Consider the following 20,166-nt stretch of genomic DNA (forward strand, 5'->3'; position numbering starts at 1 on the left):
TAGCTTAAAAGATGTTTATGAAAATTATCTTAACAAAAGTCCAGTGGTGTCAAATCGTATGATCTTGGTATCAAGATCTTGATATAACCACGACGAGGTCAGGAAGTGTATCTTGTAATAAAGCCATATTCGTACGAGTTGTGTGACATTTGGCACCGTCTTGTTGAAACCACAGATTTTCCAAGTCGTATTCTTTAATAAAAAAAGTCAGACAGTCGTTCCATCGTGGTTTGGAAGAAGTAAGCTTCAATAACACCTTCTGACAAAAGAGCACACCAAACAATGACTTTTTGTGGACCTCTCTTCAATTACTTTAGGATTCTCAGAACCCAAAATACGACAATTTTGTTTATTAACATACCCAACGAGTGAAAAATGTGCTTCGTCGCTGAAGAAAATTTTGTTTGAAAAATCGCCGTCCACCTTGCGTAGTTGGACGACTATGTAAACCATAATCTCCTCTTTAAGACAGATAGTTTGAGTGCCTGAAGTTAGACCCCCTTTTTTTGATTTTCCAATTTTTGAAAGTTGTTCCAGGTTGTTCCTGGTTTGTTCCGCATTGTTCCAAAAACTGTTTTTGAGCTAGCCCCCCTTTTTTGAATTTGTATTGAAGACTTAAAAACTTCTTTAACTGGCCAAAACACCTTTTTATAATAACGTACTTTTTAGCGTTTGGTTGAGAATTTCTGTTAAGCCCTTGAAGACAAGGTGAAATAGTCTATTCAGAATCTTCAAGAATAATATAATTTTCTTGCATCTGCTCGTTCTTATGTATGTATTGTTAACCTTGTCAAGACTCCCGAGCCTTTGGCCTGGCCACGAGGTGACCATACATGTGAATTATTGCTTGTAAATTAAAGCTGAAGAAATCCTTACGGTTGATGTATTCACCAGGAAATAGCTCCAAAAGTTCAGGAAAACCCATTTTGTCATTTCTGATTCGATTTCCCTACAACCCGATGAAGATCTTGGTCACGTTCTTGATGCTTTTACAATATAGTACGTTTCACTCCACCAAGGGTCCAGAAATCTTAAATTTTTTGTAGCTTTAATTATAATATTCAAACTTAAGCTTATTTATTAATAACACAATTAGGATCTTAAGCTGGAAATCAAACTAACACCACGAGAACCTAGCTGTAGCTATTACTAGAAAATATGATTTTGGTTCTAGAGAGAGCTTGTGTTTTTTTAATCACAAAAAATCTAGCTTTGACTTAAAAATCCAGCCTTTAACTTTATGTTATTTTTTATTCACAAGACCCCATGAAAACTGTTTTTAGACGTCTTTTCTGGCAATTTTACCTCAAATGTCGAAAATTTAAATTTCAGCAAAAACATTATTTATGTAAAATTATTTTCCTATATGAATGAAACAGTGAATAGTTATGTTCCATAAATGTACGAATGTGTTCAAAAAATTCCATCACAATTCAGATATAGCTCCGCTGTTAACTTTATGTAAATTCTAAAAACACCAAAATTAATATTTTTGTAAATTACCCACAATTTAATTTTGATAAAAGGGACAGCCTAAATGTGACTACTTACCTTTTACCCAATCAAAGTGAATCTTATCAGCAGAAGATTGATAAAGGTTCTTGGAATTTCATAAAGGGAATTTTTTGTATTTAAATTTTGTAATTATGATAATTTACTTTCGATTTTATCACAATTCTCTTATCATTTTTTTGAACGTGTAAAGATATCTATTGGAGCAAAATTCAGTTTTTATAATAGAACGCCATTCTATCGAACTTTATTCGTAAACAACTTTTCTTCCGTGAAGCATAAATCATTTAAGACCACAAAATTAACACAGTTAAAAAAAAAGTGATAAGAAGTTTTGACGCCGCAATACCACTCAGTTGAGATATTTTTAGAAAATAAATCACACAAAAATGGGTTAGAATCAAGTTTTTGAATAAAGTTCAAAATCAAAAAAGTCTAACACGTTTTTTAGTTCCAGATCACAGTTGGATTAAATTAACCTCTTATTCCCCAGTGCCACCATTGGCTGTTTTGGGAGGACACGATTGCGATGGGGCGCCAATTTATGTCGGTCGCGCCTTTCACGAAGGTGACAATTTGCCAGCCAAAGTGGTGCCTAGCAAACATAACGCCTACGTGTGTTGGGAAGGTCGTCAAATCACCAAAACTTATTTTGAAGTTCTCACTGGCAATCACTATCATTGGATTCCATGTGAAGATGGTTCGGTTCCACCAAATGCGATTTTGGCTGGAAGTACTGTTGCCGGCGAGCCTCTGTACATTGGACGTGGTTACTGGGAGGAAAGTTTGACGGTGGGAAAAATTCATCCTTCCCATAATTGCCTGTACATTCCGTTTGGTGGAAAGGAACAACGTTTAGATTGCTATGAAGTCCTTATCTACGATATCGATCACTGGGGTTTTAATGATGGTCCGACATCTCTAACAATTGATATTTGTCCTAATTTTTCATGGTCTTGTTGTTCGTCTTAACTCCTCGATACTAAGCTCATTGTTCACACATTAACCTGGTGTATTAGTTGCTGGATCCACCATTTAATTTAGATGAACTTTCCATGTTGAACAAAAACTTCTAGCTTAAGTGATCACCTCTAAATGGTCATGATATATTAAAAAATAATTTCGAAGTCTTGACTTAATATCGTTAGTATTGTATGGATGGGCATCATTGTGGAGAAATTCCAACGTCTGCTGTGTCAGCTGTAACAATCTCAAACGCCCTGCCGGGAAATGATGGGGAAACAAATTTATCAGGCTTAGACTCTTAACCTATCAAGATATAAAATTCTCCCTGAAACTGATAAGTTACAGATGTAAGGGATGTGTTAGAAGAATGAAGATGAATTTACTGCTAATGTAATTTTATAAAACTGAACCAAATTTCCTCCATATTTATAATTTTGCTTCCAATTTAAATGTTCCCCTAACTGATGTACACCAAGATTAAATGGCAAGCTAAAATTAGCACTTTTTTACTTTATCGTATTGGATAATTTTAATATGTAAATAAAATTTCGATGTTAAACAACTCACTTTTATATTGTATTGTATTGTATTTATTGTAGCAGAATATTCTTACATTTTTTCTTAAACTATATTGCATAATTTACAGAGTTACGGTATAAATCTACCTTACTACTGACAAATAATAAATTTTTTAATAGTTAACAAATGGATTAATAAATAAATAAACAATTAAATAAATAAATATATAAACAAAATTAAATAAATAAATAACAAAATATATATAAGACAGTTCAAAAACAAGAAAAGAAAAAAAAAAGAAAAATTAATAGTAAATAAATTAATGAACAAACAATAATAAACAAAAAAAATAATAAATAAACAAAAAATCAAATAAATTAAATAAATTAAACAAATAATTGATAAATAAATAAATAAATGAATAATAAATAAGTAAATAAATAAATTAATAGATAAAGAATAAATAAATAGAAAAATAATAATAAATAACTAAATTTAAAGTAAATTATAAAATTAATATCACAAATCAGTCTTAAAAAGGAAAATAAGAAAAAAGAACGAAAATATACTTTCAATAATAATTATATTATAACTAAGAAGCTAGGTTTGAAATCAATATGTTATCTGAAGATAAACAAGATAAATTATAGCGTACATTGATTTTGTCAATTCTTTGCAGAACTGGTTCTATGTTTGACATAGCGTTAAGTTCAGCTGTTGAAAACGACCATGGAAGCTTCAGAATCATTTTTAAAACTTTATTTTGAGCTATTTGAAGTCTACGAATATGGCTTTTTGCACATATCCCCCAACACGGTGAACCATAAAACATAATTGCTTGAAAAACTGCTTTAAATATCAGGAGCTTATTATCATTACTCAGTTTAGATTTGCGGTTTATGAATGGAAAAAGAGTTTTGATAGTTATATTAAACTTCTTGATTACTTCTTGTACATGCAAGCCAAAAGTTAAATTTTTATCTAAATGAACTCCAAGATACTTAGCACTTGAACGCCATTCTGTACTTATTCCACCAACTTGAAGATTATTGCTTGGCAAGAAACAGGCTTTTCTTTTTCTTGAGAAAAAGATAGCCTGAGTCTTTGAGGCATTTATTTTTATCTTCCAATCAAACAAATAATCTTGAACTACATTAAGAGCAGATTGCAGATTTGTTTCAATAATGAAACCAACTGAATCTGATGAAAAGATACAAGTATCGTCAGCGAATATAGCTTTATCACAGTTTGTTAAACATGGAAAGTCGTAGGTAAAGATAGTGTATAAGATTGGACCTAGCACCGAGCCTTGAGGTACACCTGCCATGATATTGTAAGATTCATAAAACCAATTATTTATTGAAACCTTAAATTTCCTTTCAGACAGAAAGGATTGAATGGTCTTTATAAGGTACATTGGGAAATTGAGTCTTAAAAGTTTGTGTAATAATGCATTATGCCAAACAGTATCAAATGCTTTTTCAATGTCAAGGAGTACCATGCCCGTACTTTTACCCATTCTAAAATTATTTTTAATGTGTTTAGTAATTCGATGAACTTGATGTACTGTGCTGTGGTGAGCCCTAAAGCCAAATTGCTCAAGCGGTAAAATATTATTTCTAGTCACTTGAGACACAAGTTTACTTTTTAGAATCTGTTCGAAACATTTGCTTAGTGAGCTTAATAAACTTATTGGTCTATAATTGCTTGGTGAATTTGCACTTTTACCAGGCTTCAAAATGGGTATTATTTTGGTTGTTTTCCAAATATTAGGAAAGTAGCTCACCTTCAAACAACAGTTAAATAGGAGTTGTAAGAACTTAATTCCCGATTTTGGCAAATTCCTTAAATACAAATTTTTAATACCATCAAAACCCGCAGATTTTCTTGTTTTAAGTGCCATAAGTACATCTTTGACTTCTTGAAATGAAACATGCCCATAAATATCATTTGCAGTACTTGAGTTTATAAAATTGATTGAGTCACTGACCACTGACTCAACTGTAGTATTACAAGGGATACCTGTAGTAGTCAAATGGTTTACATAAAATGTTTCAGCCAAGGCATTCGCTTTTTCAACACTTGAAATCATTACATTATTCCCAACTTTGAAAGCTGGAATATACGTATTTTTCTTTTTGATTATTTTGACTAAATTCCAAAAAGGTTTACTCCCTTTGTCTAATCTTTGTAATTTTTGATTCCATGCTTGGTTCCTATAAGCTAAAATTGAATCCTTTATTAAGATATTAAGTACCTTAACTTCTGAATTATAATGAGGGTCTCTTGTTCTTATCCATTTTCTTCGGTTGCTGTTCCAAGTTTTTATTAGACGTAAAATGTTAGGTGGTAATAAGTTGGCCCTGTCATGACATAATATTTGTTTTTTAGGAACTGAAATGTCAACACTTTCTTCAACAGCAGTCGTGAAACAAGAAACTGCAAAGTCTATTTGTTGCTGATCGACAACATCGATTGAAGGTGCATGTATACATGTCAACTTGGATCTAATTTCTTTTTTATATCTAGACCAATTAGCATTTTTAATGTCTAATATTTCATTTTTGTTTTCCATAGGTGAATCAAAATATTTTATAAGAACAGGTAAATGATCTGAACTAAGCTCGTTTATGACCATAGGTTGGTTAAAAAGATTAGGCATATTACTTAAATATAAATCTAAAGTTGATGGGTTTGATCTATTATTAGTAGGATAGTAAGTTGGGTGAGGAGGGTACAAAATTTCAAATTGATGCCTGGAGTTAAGGCTAGCAAGAATATTACCCCATGTATTTGCTCTTAGACAACCCCAACTTCTATGCCTACAATTAAAGTCACCCCCAATAAGATATTTATCATTTATACCTATCATCTTTCTCAAGTCGTTATTCAAATGAAAACGTTTTTCCGCACTAGCTGAACCTCCCGGAAAATAAACAGAAAATATTTTTAATGCACTTCCATTAGCAAAAGGTATTTTAATTCCCAAGTTTTGAATTATTTTTGTATTTACAATTGGATTCATTAATTCATGTCGTATTGTTTTTTTAACTAACACGGCAACACCGCCCCCCCTTCTCTCATCTCTATCAAGACGATAACAAGCATAATCTTGATTATTTAATTTGTCATTAAAACTTAGCCAAGTTTCAGACACTAAACCTACATCTACATTATGCTTTTTAAGAAAAGCAAAAAATTCAATGGATTGTTTTTAAATTTTTATTTTATCAAGCCTTGAAATATAACCAATAGAAAAACTCCGAAAAATGTTTTTTGTGATTAAATCCTTGTTGAGGAACATTTAAGGAATTTGAAGTGGGATTCAGAAACAACAAATGTCACTTTTTCCAAAACAATTTTTTTAAATGTTTTATTTATATATCGTTAGTACCGCTTTTTTTTTTATTTGGCAGAAGCTGCAAATTTAAGAACATTTTTGTTTATACTTTTACTAGCGGACCCGATAGACGTTGTTCTGTCTACACGTCTTTAATTTGAAAATTTCAAACTTTTTTTAATAAGCTAAAACATTCTGGACTATTTAGATGAAAATTATTATTCAAATGTTATGACAATATCTAACGTCGTTACATGTACATTTATTACAATTAGACTAATCGATAGCTTCAACTTGTTTTAATTAAAGGTGAAAAAGCTTACACTGAAACTATTTTATTTAAAAAATATATTTTTTTATTTAGAAAAACTTAATTTATCGTAATGCCATTGGATGTACAATATTTTTGGTTAAACCCTGAGGTGTATAAATAAATAAATTCGATGGTTTTCCAACTCTGGAACATGCAACATATAATTGGCCGTGAGAAAAACATGGGTTTTCTAAATCTAAGCCACAAATTGTCATTGTTTGGCCTTATGACTTATTTATAGTCATAGCATATGCCAAGCGGATTGGAAATTGTAAACGTTTGAATGGTATAGGCGAATCTGAAGGAATCATTGGGATCCGTGGTAAAAGTACAACTTCACCTTGAAATTTTCCACTCAAAATAGTGGCTTCAAGAATGTTGCCCATGATTTTTTTTACAACTAATCGCGTGCCATTCCACAATTTTGGGGCATTTAAATTTCGAAGCATTTCAGGTAAATCTAGTGAATTTATAAACTCTACAGGATAGTTGACAACTTCGTCACGATCAACAACAGTGTCAATCGATTTAAATGTAATTTCATCACCAGGCAATGACTGTTGTATTTTAAAATTGATGGCGTCAACACCTGAATTTTTTGCGGCTCAAATAGCTCGCTCTCGCAGCCATTCATGATTAGTATAATTATGTCTTAAATCTGGAAAGATACTTGTTATTAACTCATCTTTGGTAGCCACCATGTTGCAAAAATTCTCTGGAAGTCGAATATATTGTGTATCTTCATACAATGGAATTTTACCTTTGCCAATGTCTAACAATTGTTCAGAGAATCCTGACGCTAATGGATCATTTTGAAGTCGAACGCCATAGATAAGATTCTTTCAAACATGCGTTTATTTCGTCTGCATATGTCGCGCGTGGAATGACTGTTAATGTTTGTCTGAGATCACCAGACAGCAGCGGTAGAGCACCACCGAAAAGCCAAGGATTATTTTTGATATCTTTCAGGGACCTGTCGAGAGCTTCAAGCGAATGCTTGTGGGCCATACATTCATCCCAGATAACAATTTTACATTTTCTCAAAACTTCAGCCATGCCTGAATGCTTCTTTATTTTACACATTGCTTCGGGATCTGTATGAACGTTCAAAGGTAATTTAAGTGCTGAATGCGCAGTCCGTCCACCATCAAGTAACGTTGCTGCAATGCCTGATGAAGCAATGGCCAATGCAATATGATTTTGAGATCGAATCCGCGCAAGTATCAGTGCGATAAGAAATGTTTTACCAGTGCCACCTGGAGCGTCTGAAAAAAGAATCCACCTTCTTGTGCTGCAATTGAAACGTTAATTTGATCATATACATTTCGTTGTTCAGCAGTAAGCAATTGTTCATTTTCCGCAACAAAAGTAGCCAAAGAAGTCTTATCGAACTGGTGTTCACGTTGAACATCGCTGTTGATGATGTCTACTGCTGGGCGATTCGGCGCTGGCATTCCAAAATGGATGAGCGGCATGTTTGAAAGAAGAATACACTTATCCTCAATCATTATTAATGACTCGTTGTATATTTCGGCGGAGAATTCAATATTAAGATTTTGATTAGTAATTCTAGTCCGATGCAAAATATCCTCACTTATTGAGTCGCTATATTTGTTCCACAGAGCAGATGCATCAGACTGAAAACACGTTGTAAATATTATTGAAAATAATTGACGAATTTGTTGTGGAGATGAGCTCAGTGCTGCATCTGCAAGTGTGAGATCAAAATGGTTATCATCCTCCAATAAATGTAACTCACGACACGCATCGAAGAAAGAGTCGTATGAAGTACCATGGACTTTTCGCAAATATTGGAAGGACGTCGGTCCAGGGACGTTAACCAGTAATAAACGCAAAAAAAAAACATTCCCGTTGCTTAGGATGAACTGTATATAATCGACCTAAAGTTTTTGTCATAAATATATCAGCGAATCCTGGTACTGGAATGCCTCGTTTTCGCGGTTCCCAATTCTTTGATTGTTTATTTCATGTACAAAATTTAGGAACATCAGTGTACATCAACGTCCTTGCGAATTGACCAACAGCATTTTGTCGACTTCAAAGGTTAAAAAATTGAGTAAGAGTTGTTTTTGGAGCCGTCAAAGCCTGTTGTAGTGCAGTTTCTTCTGTAAAGTAAACATGCTGTCCGTTTTCAAGATGCACAGCCAAATGTATAACAACAGGATCCCTTTCATGTATAGGGAATGTAAAAATGCGCCAAATAGTTTCGTTGCTACTTATGTATCGACCCATTTGATAACGTGTTATTTCGTCATTCTCGTTAATATTTTGAACAGCAAATAAAGCTTTATCACTACCCTTGTGAACATACTTACAAATGTATTTGATAGTCTTCACCAAACTGCATCGTTCAACGTTTATGTGCGCTTTGTAGGTTTTGCACAGCAATGGCGAATATGGAACTACCCAGCGATTATCAATATCTACTCTCACACCATTTGACAGACGCAATTCATATGATTGACCACCATTGTCTACGTCTCTACGTCGATAAGATGGATAACCGTCCATATTGGTGATAGTATCAGTTTCACATGGTTTTGAAAAACGTTTTGTGCATTTTCCATTATCCATACATGGCGACATCATGTTTAGAGTGCCACATGGAGCATGGATCATATTTGTAGTAACAATGTTAAACAATGACGGTGCATCGATGTTTGACCTGGCAACAGTAAACTTTTGATTACATCCCAGTTTGGATTACACGTAAATGTGATAAAAAGATCAGGTCGGCCGTATGCACGTACGTAAGTCATGGCATCTTGAATATATTCCTGCATATGACGCGGGCTACCAGTGTATGATGATGGGAGAATATATGCGGTACCAATATTGTTGATTCGTTGTATCTACGTTGCCGATTACGGCGTCACGTAAATGAATGTACCATTTTTGCTTGATTAAATTTTATGTATCGTAATCTCTCACTTTCGATAAAATCAACAACTACTAATAAATTAAAAATTAATTAAAAAAACATTGTCCAGCGGACAAAATTGTGAATCTAAACCATTCCCAGATCCCCTTGAACACACAAAAAAAATTTCATCAAAATCGGTCCAGTCGTTTAAGAGAAGCCCAGTGACATACACACTCACAGAAGACTTATATATATTAAGATAAGGTGTAATGTAAATACATCAGTTTGTACTATTTCTCAAAAAAATTTGGTTACTTTTTCGTTTTGAAGATAAAGGGAAAAGCTCTAAGTAATGAACTAATTTTACGTTAAACAGTATTGTATCTTTAAGCTTCGTTTAAAAAAATAATTCCCTTGTCTTTAAAATTCTTTGGTTGTATCTAATTTTCCAAGCTTTTAGGTACTTTTCAATGGGTTAGGGTTATTATGAAAATGTACAGTAATAAATTATGCGTTTGTAAAGTGGTGTCATTTTTGAAGCTTTATAAAGTTTATTGTCCAAAGTTTCTTATGCTATAACATTTTAACATTATCTCCTGCTAACTTGATGTCAAACATCAATTAATTAGCAATCAATCATATATTTGTAATTTCTTAAAATTTAAAAAGTGATCTACCTCCAATTCTTTTTATGTAGCAAACATTTCATAGCATCCTGATAGGTTTTCAAAATACTTACATGGTTAAGTAATAGTTAGATATGAAAATGGCGATAATTTGAACAAATTCCAACTAAAATCAATTTTGGGAGTGAGCTTAATTTAAAGGTCCTTAACACTCTCAAAAAACTCTCCTTATTCCAGAAAGAAGCAAACAAAATTATAGCCAAGAGGAAAGTGGGTGTGGGTACACATTACTCGAAAACTATAGTTTTTTTTCTGAAAAATATTTTGAAATTTAAGCTTCAAGGAAAAACCAACAGGTTAAAGTCTCCATTTTGAAAAAAAAAAAAATGGATAGGGAAGGATTAAAGAGGAGATACCGATGCACATTGGACTTAAAGTTTTGAATATAAAAATGATAGGGAAAACAGAGCTTGGTAAAGCATTCCACATTCTCGATGTGCGGTTAAAAAAAGAATCGCTATACAGTACGTCCGAAATTGAGCTCAAGGTTAAACTTACGTGCATTCCTAAAAGTACGAGTATTACGGCTTAATTGTTTGAGGGGGGAATGCAACTGACTAATTCGACAGAACACTGTTTATAAAAATATCGGTAGAACAACGAAAGGCATGAAACATTGCGGCGGTGTTCGAGTGACGTAATTGTTTCGGTTATAGTCCTATCGCCTATCATTTTTAAAGTTCTTTTTTGGATCCTGTCCAAAATACTTAAACTTGTTTTATAGGCACCTGCTCAAATATGTGAGTTACATATATTCAAATTTTATACGAATGAAGGCTTTGTAAATTACTGCCAGATCAGAACGGGTGAAACATTTCTTGCACCGTCGTCGGAGATATAGTAAACACCTAGCAGTATTTTCGGCAATATCGATGAATGTGATCATTCCATAAGAGGTGTTGTGATACACATACCGAGTACTGAAAGTTGTTTAGTTTCCTGGATGCAAGTGCCGCTCATGGAAAGAGGCATCTGGTTGGGTTCAAAAATACTCCATTTACCAAGATCGGAATCTTTCGTACGTTTCACTCTCCCAAACCCGTTTGTTTACACTGTTGTATTTGTAATTTTGACAATTAGTCCATGAATAGATGTGAGAACAAACAAAAAAAAAACGATGCCGTGGGCTAGCGGCACTTTGCAAAGCAAAAACAAAATGGGGAGGTTAATATGTTTTTTTCAGGTTTTTCTTTTCACTTTTTTCGATGAAAAAATCAGTTTTAAGTTTTAATTTTGCATTCATTTTGTTGATAGCGAACCAATGTACATTTTTGTCTTGAAAAAAACATGTTCAACATCATTTCATTGTAATTAATTCACTAATTTAGAATAATCACTACGAAATTCTTCAAATTTCATAATTAACCTCGAATTATTGTATCAAAGATGCGTTCGAAGAACCATCAAATTAAGGGTGCGAGCGCAATTTATTGAATTCTACTAAATTTTCGTTAATGAACGGCCCAAATATTTATTTTGCAATTAAAATCTGTATTAAATTAATTAATCGAAGTATGTAAATAGTTTTCTCCATAATTTAAGTTTAGGACTATTTTTCAATTTCATTTTGATTAATAAATATTTCATTTAAAAAAAAAGAGTTATAAGCGAAAAATACCTTAGCTATGCATAACATTCGTGTATTTGCTATCAAACAAAACTATGTAACACATCAAAGGAACATCAATGTTTAAAAAAAATAATCAGAACGGTTATAGCAAACCCGTTTAATGAATGCAGAGCGAATAAAATGCAAATTTTGACATTTATCACAAAATTAAAATGTCAAAAACCGTTCTGAATTTATGCACAACTCATTCAAAAGATCATGTATTCGACTTGAATGTTTATTCTTGACGTACAGAAGATTTTTTAGTAAATTCCCACAATTTAACGCATTATATAATTTTCATTCGTTCCTTAAAAATGTTTAATTACCAAAGTTCGAGTTTACTTATTATTGTTTGAAGGATATGTTTAGTAAAAATGCTGCTTATAATGAAAAAAATAATAAGAATTGATGAATGAAATTAATTTGAAGTCAATGTCTTCTATTATTCCCGAGACATCGAAAACCGAACATCAATTTTTACCAATTTTCCGTACTTTTTTTTGTATATTTTAATTTGTATGAAAAAAAACGGATTTTTATTAAAAAAATGTGTGTTAATGAAATTAATTTGAAGTCAATGTCTTCTATTATTCCCGAGACATCGAAAACCGAACATCAATTTTTACCAATTTTCCGTACTTTTTTTGTATATTTTAATTTGTATGAAAAAAAACGGATTTTTATTAAAAAAAATGTGTGTTTATGAAATTAATTTGAAGTCAATGTCTTCTATTATTCCCGAGACATCGAAAACCGAACATCAATTTTTACCAATTTTCCGTACTTTTTTTTGTATATTTTAATTTGTATGAAAAAAACGGATTTTTATTAAAAAAAAATGTGTGTCGAATGTCGAAAACAATATTTTCTGTGAGAATAAAGTTTGAAGCCTATTTTTTTAATTTTTCTAAAGATATTTGAGTATAAAAAATATAAAATACAGCACTAACAAATCATTAAATATGTATTTGGTCAGTTTTATTTTAAATAATATACATTTACAACATTTATTTGGAATGAAATTAAAAAGCTATACAAATCTTCCAATTTAAGACCATGTCAGCACTTCAGATTCTGTTGGTTTGGATTGTTTAGTTTTTGAACGAGGCCATAAAACATTCAAAATAAAGCATTTAGATGTGCCTGCAGACTATAATAAAGCATTTTGATGGGCCGGAACACTAAATGTGAGAATGTGTTTGGTTTTTGCATCATTTCACGCAAACTTTCTCACATTTAATGTGTCCTTAGCTTGTAGGCAAACCGAAATGTCAGTCTGAGATTCCGATCTTGGTAATGGAGTATTTTTGGTTGGGTTACGCTTTAAATACAGAAGACAGCATTGAGTTATCGAAGCATTAAATTCTACACGGTTTTTGATTCCCCATTGTAAAATAAAGTTGAGATCAGAATTTAATGAGCTTATCGTACGCTGCTGTTGAAGTTCCACATCCAAAGGACAAGGATGTGAATCTAGAAACGAATATGAAAAATTGAGGGTACTGTCGTCAGCGAAAAAGTTTATTGGATTAGAAGTGGCAGACAAGAGATCGCTTATAAATATGAGAAAGAGATTCGGAGACAAAACGGAGCCCTGGGGAATACCAGCATTTATTGGTGCTTGGTGCCAAACTCTATCAAATGCCTTTAAAACATCAAGTGCAATAATTTTATTTTTTCTCCAAAACGATGTAAAGATTTGTTCCACTGTTCGGTGAGATAAACTATGAGATCACCAGTGGAATAGCTTTGTCCAATATTGGTACCAAATTCTCTAGAATTGAGCCGCATTCTGTCAGACGGACTTTTGAGGTCTTGTATCTTCCATATTATTTATTCTTATCAGGTAATTAGAATTAAGTTTAAGGGTTGAGATGAATAGCGTACAAAGGCTTTACCCCATGTTTTAAAATAATCTGCAAGCTTGTTTGTCTGAAGTGAAGTGAGATATTAGATTCTTCTAATATGAGAATATCATCTTTGTACATAATAGCTTTAATTATAACAACAACAATATCATCAAGTAATCTGGATATAACGCAAAAAGCAACGGACTAAGATTGCAACCTTGCTTAAGACAACGGTTTGTTTTAGTTCTTCTTCGTGGTACATTTTTTCTAATGCAATAATAAATTTAGTGTAACACTTCTTAATTAAACAACTTAAAGAACAGCCAATTTTTGTCAACAGTGTTAAAATATGCCCTTAAATCGTTTATTTATTATTATTTTCTCTGGATATTCACCGATTTTTTTAAACGAGCCTTTTTTTTCAAAGTTCGGTATCTCAAAAACGATTAAATATTTTTTAAAGAAATTTAAATTTAAAACGTATTTTTATGAGCGTTTAATAACTGCATACATTAAATTTTGACAGAAACTTAAATTTTTACAGTAACGAATATTAAAAGATGCCCTTGAAGTAAGTTTAAGAAACAGCTAGTCAATGGCTTTTTAGTAGTTTTGCAAAATCTTGCAAAAGCTTTTAACGTCTAATTACCTTTTCCTAAGAAAGTAAAATTTAGCATTTGCCACTAATGGAAGTGCAAAATTATGTGTTTGAAATTTTGAAATTTTTAAATGGAATAAAATTGATAAATTAAGTTGAGTCACCTTCCACAAACGAAACACATTTTTGACTATCCAAAGTGACATTCAATTTATTACCCAAGTCTTAGAATATCATTTCAATACCCGGAACAAGTGACCACACCTTACTCATGTGTTTTTATTTCGTGTCCTGATGTTTGAACTCTTTGACGCTTACTAATCAAAGTTTATTGGATTTAAATCAAATTACATACGTTGTTTACTATTAGTGAGACAAAATGGGAAGGGAGTATTTTGACATTGATTTATTGACTAACATTAAAAATTTTCAAAATATGTTCAGTAAAAAAAAAACAAATTGAAAGTTGATAAGCTTTGATATCTAAGCTGAGTGTTTCTTATCAGCAGTGAATTTTTATAGATTCCTGGTATTTCGCTTAGGGTACTTTTTTTCTCTTCTCTACAGCGAATCATATTTCTATTTTAATTTATTCGATGATAATTTATCATTGATATTATCAATTCCCTTATCAGTGTTATTTTTTCGAGTGTAGAATTACGACCAGAATTTTTGTTCTTATAATCGAACGCCATTCCATCGAAGTTTATTCGTAAACAACACTTCTACGGTGAAACATAATCACATAAGCTCATAAAAGACTGATTCAGTGAGAAAACAGAAGTGAACAGAAGTTCTTACACGAAATCACAAAGTTCAAATAATATTAGAAAATAAAATACACAAAAATGGGTAAGAATCAATAATTAAACGTTGTTACCGAATTAGAAAATTCTTAACCATACTTTTCCAATTTCCAGATCACACTTGGATTCACTGGACCACTCATTCACCACTTCCGCCATTTGCAGTTGTGGGAGGACACGACTGTGACGGTGCTCCAATTTATGTCGGCCGTGCCTTCCACGAAGGTGACAATTTGCCAGCCAAAGTGGTGCCTAACAAACATAACGCTTACGTTTGCTGGGGTGGTCGTGAAATCACCAAAACTCACTTCGAAATTCTCACTGGCAACCATTACCGCTGGATTCCATGTGCAGCTGGTTCGGTGCCACCAAATGCCGTTCTAGCTGGCAACACTGTCACTGGAGAGCCACTCTACATTGGACGAGGTCACTGGCAGGGCAGTTTGACGGTGGGTAAAATTCATCCCTCCCACCATTGTCTCTACATTCCCTTCGGAGGGGACGAACAACGTTTAGATTGTTATGAAGTCCTAACCTACGATATGCCACATCATGGCGGTGGTCATCATCATTATGGTGCTACAGCTGCTACAATTGCAGTTTGCCCCCCTGGACCTGGTTTCGGTGGTCATAATGCTTGGGTACCAAGCTCATTGTCCGTACCTCCACCTGGCGCAGTTGTTGCTGGTCATGACACCGATGGATCCACCATTTACGTTGGACGAGCCTTCCACGATGGAGAAAATCTGCCAGCTAAAGTGATTCCCTCGAAGAGTAGTGTCTACATCAGCTGGGGTGGTCGTGATATATTTAAGAATAATTTTGAGGTCTTGACTGGCTATGGGTACCATTGGGTGCCTGGACATCATAGTGGGGAGATTCCAGCGACTGCTGTATCAACCGGTACAACTCGAAATGGCCTGCTAGTCTATGTGGGCCGTGGTCATCATCATAATTCTCTGACTCCAGGCAAGGTGCATCCTTATAGGCGGAGAGGCGACCGTCAGATCACTTAGCTCATCCTCTCAATGGATCTAATACCTCTTACTAAATAGAGATACTCTAGAGAAAAATAATGCACCAGGGTTGCCTATCAGATTTTGGGCCGAAGACGTCTAAGCCGGGGCACTTCCGGTGCGTTTTTTTCACCAAGACTTAGCCCATCCAGTTAATGTCTGAAACTAGTGCCAAACAATAGAGCTCGACGAGATAGATCGAAATATATAGGGTTGCCTAACTAAAAGTGGGCCGAAGCGCTTGGCAGCCCTATTTCAAGGTGCGTATTTTTCGACCATGACTTAGCCCATCCAGTTAATGGTTAAATTTGGTATCAAATGAAAGGTCTGAGTCTACTGATTATTTATATATAGGGTTGCCATGTCTTAACTGGGCCGAACCCCTCGGCAGCCCCGTTATAAAAAAAATTATTTTATGTATTTTATATCAAATTAAAGCTCAGAGTCTGTAGAAAATTAATAAAATAGTTTTACATTTATAAAAAATCTATATATGTATGTCAAAAGAAGATTTACTGCAGTTTTCCTTAAAACATTTTATTTAACCAAAAACATTACTTTATCTGTTGAAGTAAATAAAAGATTTGCTATCAAATGAAATTTAGGTCAAAAAAGTACAGTGGCAATAATAACTGCTTTTGCTATTCAAAAAGTATAAGTTGCCTTCTTTTACATAGCTAGATGACTTACCTTTAAAATTGACTTAATGAATCATTAATTCTTTTTCATGGGAGGTATTTATAAGTAAAGAGAGTTTTTATATATTTTTATATATATATATTTTTTATATGAGCAGAGTTTTTATTCAACTTTTATTTACCGTTAAACAAAAAAATCACAATTTAAATACTTTTTCATTTACAAATTTAAGGAACATAGTTTTTGATATACCTATATTCAATAAATACAAAAATTAAATAACATGGTATCTACGAATATATTTTACTTTCCAATAGTTTACATTTACAAAATAAGATACAAATAAAAGCATATATACATTCTTTTTTCAGATTGTCGTTTAGTTATCGTCATCAGAATAAAAACTATCTTCTTCTACTTCTTCTTCGATTTCATCATCAATATTTATTTCTTCGACAGATATAGGTGTTGCATCTCCTACGAACCAAAGCGGTTCTATTATGTCGCCTTTTACTAACCAACCACACTCATTGGGATTTAATTGACTGCATTGAGGTTCAGTAGCATTTTGCCACATGGCATTGACGTAAATCGTCCTTAGAATTTTTTGTTTTAAACATATCCAGCATGGTGGTAACATACTGGAATCGAAATTTTTAACTTTTTTTAGAAAGCGATCTTCATTGCTTTTCGTTGAAAATATTTTTTGAAAAATAATAAAGCGTGAAAGATTGACACTTTTGCATTTTGTGGAGTACAAATTGCATGTGAATTCTTGAAGTAATTCCATGTTTTCAATGTTGTTAATTTGGTTCGGGGTGTTTAAGAACGCAAATATTTTTTGAATTTTCTCATTTTGTATCAACTGTTCAAAAGGCTTTCCCTTTCCTTTCCGATAGAAACTGGCGGTATAGTCACTTCCAGTGAAGGCATGGAAACCCGGTAAGGATTGACAAAGCCTAACGCCAAGTTTTTTTTGAAACCTCGGTACAGTTTAAGCAATGCAGTGCGGAACCTAGTGTTGTTAAAAATATATCAAAATTTTTAAGTTTATGGATATTTCCAAGCAAAATAATTAAAATGTCAGTATCCGACGATTTTATCATTACTTTTGAGTTGTTTGATAATTTACTCGTGGTGACATAAATAGTACTTTTCAAAAGTCTTATTATTGTTCGAACATGTAAATGAGAAACACTGGTCTTCAAAAATTAGGAACAGCTTCTTATTCCCTTAATGCGAGCAGATACTACTAGTTTCATAGTGACTACATACAAATGCAACTAAAGCTTCTTTGAATTTTTTGTTACGCAAATGTTTTAAAAAGTCATTTGGCCTTATTTGTGATGGTCCACGAATTGTGTAGTTTGCACTGATTTCGTGGCGGTTATTTCGCTCGACATCTTTGATTGATGCAGTAAAGTAATAATCAAATATCAAGTGGATCTGAGTAGCACTGGTGTTGCAATTTTTTTTTTAAAAATAAGCTCAGATAGTTTGTCAAACCTCTGAGGTAAAGAAGGCCCTAAGTGATGCAGGAGATAAAACCTATCTATGAAATCAACATCAACGTTAGAAGGAGGATTAGATACATGGAAAAAACGTAATTTCTTTGCAAGTACTGACTCATCTGTCTTCAGCATTTCTCCCATACAATGGCACAATGAAGGTGGTGCTGGTGATAATGGTGATAATGAAAGATAGTACTCCATATCAATTTTCTTTTCTAGAGCAATAGCAAGCAATCTTCCAAATATATCACGCTCCATTTTCAACAAAACGTTCTTAGTACCATCTTTGCTTTTAAGTGTTTTTTTTTTTCAAACACTCTCAAGCAAACTTTTGTATGTTTATTCTTTTGATGGGTTTTTCAAATCTTTCGGGATTTTTATTACAATCGGCTATGAACTCATGTTTTTTCGTTTCTCCCATTTGGTTTAAATTTAAGAGGAAAGTCATTGCCTCTTCCGAAACAGCCCATCCTGTAACTACGTTAAATAAACTTTTTTCGTCTACCGATTTATCGAATGGATTGATGTTTTTCTGTCTTTTGAAATCCTAAAACTTTCGAGTTCATGAACTGTGTCATCGTTTTTAGTTAAATTAATTTCGCCAAGCATAGTTGATATTATTTTTGTTCGCAGACTATGACTTAAAGCCTAACGCTGGCTCGCATAAATGGAGTTTGTAAAATGGCTTATACCAGTTAAAGAACTTGCAGCATCTGCATTTATCGTCTGCAAGTGTCAAATCAACAGGTCTCCTTGAAAAATTAGATTTAGTTATTTTTACACCAAAAGCTTGAAGAAAGCTTGATGATTATAAAGCTTTGCTTATCAATATCAGTTCGAACTTTATTAAATGTATGTTATATGGTATGTACCTACTCGTGATTAAAACTTTTAAAGAGAACTTTGAGAGGATTAACTTCATGTTGACCTTGGTGTTGATCAAACGTTATAGTCTTTGCTAAAAAAACACATTTCTTATGTTTTTGGTAAATTAATGAGCATCACCGGGTGTTTTTAACTGTGCAAAGAATGTATGCTTATATTTTAATATAAAAAATAGTCTTTTATTTACTTCAACAGATAAAGTAATGTTTTTGGTTAAATAAAATGTTTTAAGGAAAACTGCAGTAAATCTTCTTTTGACATACATATATAGATTTTTTATAAATGTAAAACTATTTTATTAATTTTCTACAGACTCTGAGCTTTAATTTGATATAAAATACATAAAATAATTTTTTTTATAACGGGGCTGCCGAGGGGTTCGGCCCAGTTAAGACATGGCAACCCTATATATAAATAATCAGTAGACTCAGACCTTTCATTTGATACCAAATTTAACCATTAACTGGATGGGCTAAGTCATGGTCGAAAAATACGCACCTTGAAATAGGGCTGCCAAGCGCTTCGGCCCACTTTTAGTTAGGCAACCCTATATATTTCGATCTATCTCGTCGAGCTCTATTGTTTGGCACTAGTTTCAGACATTAACTTGATGGGCTAAGTCTTGGTGAAAAAAACGCACCGGAAGTGCCCCGGCTTAGACGTCTTCGGCCCAAAATCTGATAGGCAACCCTGGTGCATTATTTTTCTCTAGAGTATCTCTATTTAATAAGAGGTATTAGATCCATTGAGAGAATGAGCTAAGTGATCTGACGGTCGCCTCTTGGACTATTATGAATATTGCGTCTACATTCCATACGCCGGCAAAGAAGTTAAGCTGTCAAATTATGAAATTCTTGTCAAAACCGGGTAGTTTAGGTATAAGGGATGTGTTGGATAAATGTTGAATATGATTGTTGATTATAATACCAAAGAGTTAGAATGTAAATTTACGAAAATAGAAAATACAAATAAATTTAATTAAATTAAAACTGCTAACTAATAATTCTTGTGTTTAATATTTTTCTCTTG

At 33.0% G+C, this 20,166-nt stretch overlaps 1 protein-coding gene across 1 annotated transcript; it reads left to right on the forward strand.

The window, feature by feature from the left end:
* The first annotated feature begins 1,754 nt into the window (after positions 1–1,754).
* Positions 1,755–20,140, forward strand: LOC129952528 (uncharacterized). The gene is made up of 4 exons (XM_056065142.1): positions 1,755–1,905; positions 1,964–2,410; positions 15,201–16,068; positions 19,927–20,140. The coding sequence occupies exons 1-4, from the start codon at positions 1,902–1,904 to the stop codon at positions 20,006–20,008; spliced, it is 1,401 nt and encodes a 466-aa protein (XP_055921117.1). The 5' UTR covers positions 1,755–1,901; the 3' UTR covers positions 20,009–20,140.
* Positions 20,141–20,166: the final 26 nt, after the last annotated feature.

Source organism: Eupeodes corollae, chromosome 3, assembly GCF_945859685.1.
Source record: "Eupeodes corollae chromosome 3, idEupCoro1.1, whole genome shotgun sequence".
NCBI lineage: Eukaryota > Metazoa > Arthropoda > Insecta > Diptera > Syrphidae > Eupeodes > Eupeodes corollae.

Bases quoted from the DNA above. Each gene is read 5' to 3' on its own strand.
- LOC129952528 (XM_056065142.1), top strand. The intron at 2,411-15,200 runs GTTTTAATGATG...TCCAATTTCCAG, and splicing joins CTACGATATCGATCACTGGG to ATCACACTTGGATTCACTGG. The intron at 16,069-19,926 runs TTATAGGCGGAG...CCTCTTGGACTA, and splicing joins ACTCCAGGCAAGGTGCATCC to TTATGAATATTGCGTCTACA.